Genomic DNA, 10083 nt, shown 5'->3' with positions numbered 1-10083 from the left:
AACTGGGCCAGAGTCATGAGCCCCTGAAGGAAGAACTTTCTCGGATCAAATGGGTGTTGATGGACCAGAATTGGAAATGGGTGTTAAGATGTCCGTGCTATGTTAAGCGCAATCGCCCTGTACCTTTCATCACCCTTGCAGACTTCTAGTTTCAATGCTTAGTGTCTGGTGATGCCCATGCACTAATAAAAACTTCAATACTTTTGAATCATCATTTTCTCTCTCATTTCATGTCTACTGGTGTCATTTTCTCTCTCAATTCAAACACTTTGGCATGCAATCCAATTGATAATGCTGATGTGAAATCTAGGTCTCGAACGACTCTGCAGATGAATCGGGATGAAGGGGGGACTCTGCCTGAATCGATCAATAATTATATCCGGGAAGACGAACGACCAAGTCCAAAATATGACAGTGAAATGACATATGATATGCCTAAATGGAGGTCAAAATAGATTGATGGAAGGATGCTTATAGAATTCTCTTATAGCTCATACACAAAATGGATCAAATTAATACCAAAACGACATATTCTTAAGACAAGCACAGAGCGAAAGTATAGAATGAGCGGGAAACTGGGCCAGAGTCATGAGCCCCTGAAGGAAACTTTCTCCTAGTTAGGAATAGTTTAGTAACCATTCAAGCTTATACCATTAAAGAAAGGTCTATAATACAAGGGAAATGTAAAGCACCAGTACACATGTCACATGGTAACAGCTACAGAAAAGTATACACATTCATACAGGAAACCCTTGATTACCCTTGATTACAAAACATCAATTATTCACAAAAAGAGGCTTGTGAGATGTAGCATAGTCACTCGAAAATTAGTCCATTTAGTCGGCTGAGGAGGTTGCAGTTCTTGATATTTGATGAATTGAAGTTTATTCTGACTTCAAGGGCTGGCGTATAGAAGATGGGTACAAGATCTTCTTAGCTCCAGTTGCATCGACAGCAGTCTTGCTAAGGGGTTGGGGAGCTGCTCTGACATAGAATAAATATGAAGCCCATTCCAGTAGTTGAGGAGCCAAGAGTCTGTAAAGGAAGAGAACATTACCCCATTTGGGGATGCTCACCGACCGCTCTCCCCTGCATGCACCATTCACTATAGCCTTCCCACACTCCTCTGCCGAGACTACAGGCCAAGGCCCTAATTGTACCTGAAACTTATCTCAAATTCAGTTTGCATCTCAACCCATTTTACAACACAATTCAAAGGATTTTGGTTCACAAATTATAATTTCATACTTACATCTCGGACATCTTGGTTGAATTGCAGGTCTCCCTGTCTATTTATAAATTTGCCCCGTGTCATCTCAGACTCTGTCCATCCAGGGGTTGCAACAGTGATGCCAACAGAGGGACCCAGTTCGATTCTCAAGCTGTCAAAGAAATTGATCACTGCCGCTTTGGCAGCCTGAAATTCAATACCCAAAACATCTCAGGTTTGAAATCCTAATATCTTAAATATCTCAGAAATGTTATATGGGGCAGAGGTCTATGATTCAATATCAGAGACTTCTTTGTAGACATAATATCGAGTGTTGTTAGTAGGAAGATGATGAGGATTATAGCTAGAATTTTACATTATAGAGGCTCATCCTGGGCAGTGGTAACCAGCCTGCATCAGAAGCAGTCACCACTATTCTACCAGAAACCTGCTTCAGATGGGGAATCGCATAATAAGTTGGGTAAACAGATCCCCAAAATGTAACATCCTGATAATCAATGGAGAATGTGTATTAGTTTAAACCAACATATCCCAAATGTTCTACACACACACACATTTAAAACCAATAACATTATTACCATCACTTGTTGAAGGCGAGTAGGGTCAACTGTTTCTTCAAACAGGAAACTGTGAGCTATCCCAGCATTGTTCACCAGATGGTTTACTGATCACACAATATCAATTTAGTCTCTGCCCAGTTTGATAAATTCTTACAAGTAAGCAAACCAATTACAAATTCTATAACAAACCCACAAAAAATAGACTTAGAAAACCATCTCTGTCAGATTTCATAATTCAGGGCAAAATGAGCAGTAAGAAGTGTGGGTCTTACAGCGACCATAGATTCTGATTGTTTCCTCTATGAAGTTTTTGCAGTCCTCCTCTTTGGAAACATCAGCAACAATTACATGAACAGCGGGAGCGCCAATGGAGGATGATTTATCAGCAACAGCCTTAAGATGGTCTTCTCTTCTAGCAACCAGAACCAATTTTGCTCCTTTCTTGGCATATTGATAAGCCATTTGCTGCCATGAAACAAAGCATACAATCAGTACAGCTCAGATTTTACAAAACAATTGAAAAATTGCACAGTGGGCTTTCTTTAAAAAACCTACTTCTCCAATTCCAGAAGATGAACCAGTGATTAGTACCACTTTCCCCTGCATATTCTCAGAAAATATGAAATGGTAGACCCACCCACACATCTTCATCAATGCCAAAGGAGGCAACGCCAATGCCAAGAAGAACATCGCCAATGGAGGAAATGCCAAGTTCAGAAACATCTGTACCAAATCCATCTTGCCGATCACTTCCAAAAATTGCCCAGAATAGTTTCAAATCCTGATTATTTTCTGAGTGCTGCTGCCCCTCTGTCCTGAGCACTATCTCCTTATAACCAAATGGGATATATGTTTGGAAGACGCGTGTAACTGTATTGACAGGTAGTCCATGGAGCATCATCTCCTTATTGCTTGCATGGGGAGCTTTGTGAGCGCCACGTTAATAGGAAAAAATGTTGCAGTGCGATGTGGTTTACAAGCAAGCAGATATATCATAGTTGTAATTGTCAGATTAAATCACCATTATCTGTTCAGTATTTTCACTTGAAAAAGTTGTATTTTATTTTGGCACTTGTTTTATTTGAATATATCTATGGGTTATTTTTAGTATTTAATTTAATTTAATTTTTTTTAAATATATGTAATTGTAATGGTTGTATATCTATTTTTTGAATTTTATTTGATAAAATAGTTTAGTGTAACAATATATTGATAAAATAGTATATTTTTGTATTTTGTTTGATTTATGATCTGATTTTTATTAATATATATAAAGTTTAGAGATATTTAAATTAAAAGAATTATTTTTAATTATAAGTCTTAGACACATAATTTATTGTTATTTACTTTCCTTACACAATTTTGTATTAAGTTTGGTTTATAGGTCGATCTTTATTAATATAGTGGAAAGTTCAAAGAGACTTAGATTAAAACGAATGATTATGATTGCAAGTTCTTGAAATATAATCTATGACAAATTACTCCAATTTATATTAATTTTAATACATTCATAATTCACTCTCTTTTATTTGGGTTGTTTTAGAAGCTTGTGTAGAATCTTGTTATGAAGGACATGATCTTGCATGGGAAGGTAATGAAGTGATCTGAAAAGCTACTAAATGGACAACTAAACTAGTTGCCACCTATGAAGTACAAAAAGAAATCAAATTTGAATTTCATACGATCGATCACTTGTAATCGAATGACTTTCATCTGTTTGGTCCCTTAATCAAATCGAACTTGGCCCAATCTTTTCTTTTAAGGTTGGGCCATATACTAAATGGATGGGAATAGATAACTCAACCAAAGGAAAGATATTTACCTCTTACCTTTAATATAGAAATGTATTTTCTAGATTATTCGATGGGGTTGATGGATTGTACCCTCGTTTGCAATTACTTCCATATATACGTCCTTGACCTTGAAATTATCATTCTATTGCCATAACTCATTTCTATGATATTTTGAGATCAATAATGCAACACATAGGAATAAATCCAAAATTCATTCTAACTCTAATTCTAACATGTCACATCCCTCACTATAGAAGGGTAGGGGAAAGAAAGGTAATAATAATTAAGTTGACAAGGGGTTCCCCTGACATGCCAAGAGGGCAATATGCTGCCTCTCTATATAGCCTTTACTCACATAAGGACAATAAGGAGATGACGCTAGGATTGACATCTTGACAAGTGCTATGAGCATCCATCAAAGCAAATGGATCAAAGAAAAAACATGAGAAGAAAAGGGTAGTCATTGCAACTACCCAAAAGATATATGGGAACATAGAGGTTGGGCAAGGTTAGATAAAATCCAAAAAAATAAATGTGGCCTCATGGAATACCAAGATTGTAGTATATACATACAAAACTAATTTGTTGTAAAGGTTTGAAAACCTTCCAGAAAATGCAACTAGTGGATGCAAAACTAGACACCACCATTGTTTCTTGTAAGTTCCTTAAGCTTGTTTTCCATTTCCTATGGACTAAGGGAAATAGATTAGGGAAATGCCTTTTATATTTAAGTTTGTTATAACTAACCACTTAAGTATTTAAAGATGATTCTTGATTATAGGGCATGTTGTGTTATGTAATCAAGCTTCATTTCTTTATGAGGTGTTGTCCAAAGGATTAAGACTGAGGTTGTTCAAGAGGGAAATAGAAAGATGTTGAGATTGCCTTTTGGAGAAAAAGTGGGCACTCAAGTGTAAATTTAAGCTATGTCAAAGATAATGATGGTATGCTTGTTTTATCAATTCATTTCATCAAATAGATTGAACATCATATTCATCTATCACTAGAGATTGGAGGGAAAAAAACCCTAGTTTCTATAGTTGGTTAGTGGACATAAACCCATATTCGAACATTGTGCAATTTCATACATGGATTTTGTTTGAGTTACATGATCTACTGTAGACAACTTCTACAACACCAAATTCTTGAGTGATAGGCAATGCCCCTCACACCTCATATTTGCAATTCTAAGTTGGCTCCTTAACACCATTGATGTAGATTTGATACATTTTTTCAAAATAATTTTTCTTGTCCTCAAAAATATCTTGATTGTAAGTTGAAAAATCATTTTGAATCGCTAAGATTATTAGTTAGCATTGAAGGAACACAATTAGACCACCGAGAGGGGAGGGAGGGGACTGGTGAATTGGTGGATCATTAAAACTTGATATTTAATTTATGAAAACTATGAAATTAGAGAGTAAGGACATTAATATGAATCATCAAACACACACATGCACAACACAAACTCATAACACAGTGTATACGAGGAAAACCCATAGTGAGAAATGTTGCTAGAGTCCACTGCTCTAATCCAACCTCACAGTGAAAAGTATTTCAGTATAATGTTTATGGGCATCAACCCAAAGGAGCACCAACGCTTGATTTTATGAGCAACAACTCAAATGAGCACTTACCTCTAATTTGAGCACCCACTTAGATGACATACACTGAATTAATGATTAATTTCAAATACAATGAGACACCTTGTTACAAATGAGATTTTGTAACCCTTTGAAATTGTTTGTTATGCATACCTTGTTGTTTTGTTATGTTGACTCTCTAAGGTTGTGTAGACACATAAAAATTGTCAATTCAATTCAATGTCCTCACATAAAAATTGTCAATTCAATTCAATGTCCTCATATATGATCATAATTCTTCTATTTAATTAAATGTTAATTATTTCTTCTATTAAATCATTTCATTGTCATAAATCATTACAATCTTTTTTCTCATAAATCCATTCATCTCTAACCTCCTTCTTTATAAATAAATTTCTAATTTCCATATCATAAACTCTTCTATTTATCGTTCCATCCCTCTCCAATTTCATCCACTTAGAAAATGTGGGATAAATGCTCATCCATAACTACTTCTTTACCCCACATTTGTCCCTTGAGTTTTCTTTCCTGTGAGGACACTTATAAATCTATTTGCCCCTCTCATTTGCCCCTCTCTCTCACTCGCTTATTGAAATCTTGTTGTCTTTGTTTGATTTACTCCCATACTTATCTTTTGTTTTTGAACTAATTTCTTCCATTCTTCATAGCTTTGGTGTTTAAGTGAAAAAAAATCTGAGAGCACTTATTAGTTATTGCCAGATCTTGAAGATAGGAAGGCAATAGAGTGAAAATGCTTGTGAATTTGGATGTTACAATGTTTTAGAGTTGCATTTGTGTGATATTGCAGGTACTCTATTGTATGAATGTTGAAAGAAGCTAAATAAATGGTTTAATTTCCCGTTTCCTCCATCTTACATTGGCACGCTCGGTGGAACAGTACTCTCATTTGTTTTTATTGATCAAGGTTTTGTTTTTGATTGACAGAAGGTAGTTCTTTATATTCGCAGGTTGCAATAATGGACTTGTCAGTGATCAAATCTTTTTGAGGCATTTATGTTTTGTGTTTGTGTTTGCAGATGTTGTGTGTTCTTACAAACATTTTAGGTTACTTGCAACGCTTTCATTTTGTCAAGCGCTTCACAGTTCACACCCACTGTTTTGACAAACACCTTTGTGCTTATCGTGCTACCGAGGCGTTGCTTGGTTTGTGTCTAATCTGTATTTGCATTCAAATTTTTTTGGTGTGTTGTTATTTTAAACGGTTAACGTGCTCCATATTTTTCATTCAATAGACAGTTAATTTGCAGATCGCATTTGGCTTTAAAGTTTCTTAAGCCTTTAGTGAATATACTCGGTGCATTTCTTGCATCGAGTTCCCCAAGAAGGCGTATATTTCATGCAGCGAGTTCTATTTAAACAACAACTTATCATATGTTTTGAGGCATTAGCGTTAAACAGTTCAGGTTGCTGCGTTTTATCAGAGTTTGTTTTTTATTGTTAATGTGTATTGTGGGCTGATAGTTTTTTAAAGAAACCATTTTCACAAGCTGTTTCCAACGTATTTTACAGTCAGAGCACATGTCGTTGTGCATTTGGGGAAAAGAGTCCACGTAGTCTGCCTGGCTCTTTACATTTTATCTTTTTGTGGTATTCTGATAAACAACTTTCACACCTTATTTGCTACCTGACATTTTGTATTTTGTGGAGAAGTTTTGCTGGCAGTTTTTAAAACAAAAAATCAAACAGTTAAACACCGTTTTCATAGAGGTTCTTTTTGCAGTTATGATATACTGTGAGGATACATTTCTTCAGAAGCATTTGTTTGTTGAACAATTCGTCTGCGTTGTTCATGATTTCACATTTTACATGGCTGGAAAAATCTTTTCAAGTCTACTCATACATTGCTGGTACGTATGTTTTAAAAATCTGCACTTAACCATTGAAAAAAAAAATCATTGCGTAATCTGCACTGAAACATTGAAAGGTTTGATAAAAATGTTGCAGCCGTGTCAGTTATTTTTGTATTTGTTTTAGTTTGAATTGTTTTTTTAATTAACTTTGTTTTAGTTTAGAATAGATTTGGTTTTTGTTTTTAATTAATTTTTGTTTTCAATTGGTTGGTTTTTAATTTAAATTAGCTTTTACTTTTAATTAATTTGTTTTTAGTTTGTGAGTTCAGTTGTTGTTTGTTTAGTTTAGTTTTTGATTGTTTGGTTAGTTTGTGTGAGAGTGTTTTATTATTATTTTAATTTTTACATTACATAGAAAGTCCATTTTTAGTTAGTTTGATTTGGGTGGTGTTTTGTGTGTTTTTGGTTTTGTTTGATTTAGTTAGTGTTTTATGTGTTTTCGGTTTCTTTAGTTAGTGTTTTTGTGTTTTTGTTTGTATTTATTAGTCTGTGAGTGCTTTTATTTGTGTTAGTGAGTTAATTCATTTTGTGTTTTTGTCATTTATGTTTGTTAGTTCTTGTTAATTGGTTTTATTAGTGTCTTGTTGAGTTTCTGTTTTGTTAGTCTTTGTTAGCCTTTATTTTGTTGGTCAATAGGGTCTTTGATTTTTCGTTTGTTAGTAGATTAATTGTTGGTTGTGTCAGTGTTTGATTTTGTGTCCTTGGTCTTAGTGTCTTTAATTCATTTGTTAGTAGGTTTTCGTTAGCAAGTTGACTTTTCAATTTTTGAGACTAATCTTGCAAGGCTAACAATTTGTGTAGGGCATCCATCCATCACTCGTCAAAGATCATATTTTGAAATTACTAACTTGTGTGGTGCAGGATGTTTGTTCATTATTTACTTTTGCTAGATTAAATCACGTTTTGATTTGATGCTTAAAATGAACAACTATCTTCTGTGATTGGTGCGCTTGCACATATGTAGGGTGGACCTACCATTACATCGAGTATCCTCTCCCCTCGCCTTCGTGGATCTTGGGTGTACGAGAAAGGTGACTAACAACGCCCATTTTTTATTTTGTATTTGAGGGATATCTTTGATTGAGGATTTCATCAGCTCACGAGGGTATCTCGAATTGGAACACGTTGGGGATATCGTCTATCCCAGTGAGATCTTCAGTGGGTTTTCTGAGCCGCTATATAAATATACTGGTCAGGTGGTTGAAGTGTCGAGTAAATTCGACGTATGTGGAGGCCTTCTCTGCATCGATAAGTTCAACTAAAGCCTTAAGTGGCTTGCTTCAAGAATCTATTGTTGGATTGGGATCCCTCAGAATATCACTAGGCACCTTATTTAGAAGCTTACTCTTATTTGCCTTGGTGCGACGATTTCAGTGCAAGGGGATAGTTGGGTTTTCCCCCAAGATACTCACCATATGTATTTCCTTGAGATGAGATAGAACTTTTCGACTTTGTATAGGTTATTTATAGCTTTCCAGAAAAAGGGTGATTGGGTTATGCCTCCGGGCCTGGGATCCCCAACCTATCTTCTCTCACAAAGCCAATATTGTTAAACACTCCTTAAGGTGTTGAGCATTCGAGGTGAAGAAATACCAAGCTGTGGGTTGGATCGTTCACATTGTGAACTAATTGACCATAGGTTTTTGTCTTCAAGTGTTTTTGATTGCATTTAGACCAGTGAAAACTTGGCCTTGAGGGTCCATTGAACATACACATTACGCTTACACTATTACCTTTCAGACATCCAGACATTGTGTTGTTGTGCTTGAGTGTTTTCTTGTCACAATTGGTCACAACAAACATGCAAATTCAACCAAAGTTATTCAGAGATCAGCCGGATTTGTCATAGTATCGAAACTTTGCACATTTGATCAGTGACCCTACAACACTTCAAACACAAAGAATTGAGAATATTACACTTCACTTACAAAGAATTGAGAACATAGACATATCTTTCTTTCTTGGCATCAACTTTCCAATTATGATATTTTAGGATTTGAGTCATTAGTCCTTGCACATCTAGAGTCACTCTTTTAGTCAATATCCATTTGCATACCCATCATTGCTTAAAAGAAAAACTCTTAGCTTGCATCTAGGTTACTCTCCTTGGTCTTAAATCAAACATTTGGTTGTCATATCACCTTTATTGCTTTAGGTTTATTAAACTTGAGTCGAGAATTGTATCAATGTCTTAGAATAGGGTAACTTTCTTGGAGTTCATCATATCCTACTTTAGCATACCCTCCTTTGATCATTGTCCTTGTGTATATTTATCATAACACAAGTTAATCTTCCCTACATAATCACTTTTCAAACCTAGGGTTACCTTTATCTCACTTTTGAGTTGTCATTATCTAAGTCAATCCAAACCTCATACTCATCTTCATAATCCACTTAGAGTCATCACATTACACATCTAGGTTGTCCTTGCATTCTATACACTTGCATCTCATCCAAGTCTCATATACATTGTCATATAGGTCAAAGATCATAATTATCAATCATGACATGACACCTAAGACTAGAGAATGGAACACCTGCAAAAAGGTCATGAAAGAGAAATGGAACCAAAAATAACTTTTAAGTGACACCTCCAAGAGATTATAGACAATGCACAAATTCAAAGAATAGAAAAACAAATAGAGGAACCAGAACAAAAAAAATTAAAAATCAAAAGAAAAAGTCAGATCTCAAGAAAAACCACATGTCTCCTCAACAAAAGCAACAAAGCACATGCATACCCAAATACCTCTTGGATATAAAATTCACACCTTTGGGAAAATATATTGATTCATCTTTAAAAGAGCTTCTTGAGAACAATCTTATCACATTACCTAAAAAGACTACAAGGGGATGTCAATTTTTTGAGTAACTTTTGTAAGTATCATAGACAAAATGAACATAAAACTTCATTGCATGGAGTTGAAACATAGAATCCAAGACCTCCTTGACAATGGTGACATTGAAATTGCAGAAGATCCTATTGAATCACCCAAAGAGAAACTAGATGTCATTTCCAAGCAT

At 35.2% G+C, this 10083-nt stretch overlaps 1 protein-coding gene across 1 annotated transcript; it reads right to left on the bottom strand.

Moving 5' to 3' along the window:
* Nucleotides 1–711: 711 nt before the first annotated feature.
* On the bottom strand, nt 712–2619 carry LOC131078434 (11-beta-hydroxysteroid dehydrogenase). The gene is made up of 6 exons (XM_058016132.2): nt 2347–2619; nt 2064–2256; nt 1810–1895; nt 1587–1718; nt 1253–1417; nt 712–1160 (listed from the first exon to the last, which is right to left on the bottom strand). Exons 1-6 carry the CDS (start codon nt 2527–2529, stop codon nt 885–887), a joined length of 1035 nt encoding a protein of 344 aa, XP_057872115.1. The 5' UTR covers nt 2530–2619; the 3' UTR covers nt 712–884.
* Nucleotides 2620–10083: the final 7464 nt, after the last annotated feature.

Source organism: Cryptomeria japonica, chromosome 7 (assembly GCF_030272615.1).
Source record: "Cryptomeria japonica chromosome 7, Sugi_1.0, whole genome shotgun sequence".
NCBI lineage: Eukaryota > Viridiplantae > Streptophyta > Pinopsida > Cupressales > Cupressaceae > Cryptomeria > Cryptomeria japonica.
The sequence above is the reverse complement of the archived record's forward strand: the minus strand, read 5'-3'. Positions and strand labels throughout refer to the sequence as shown.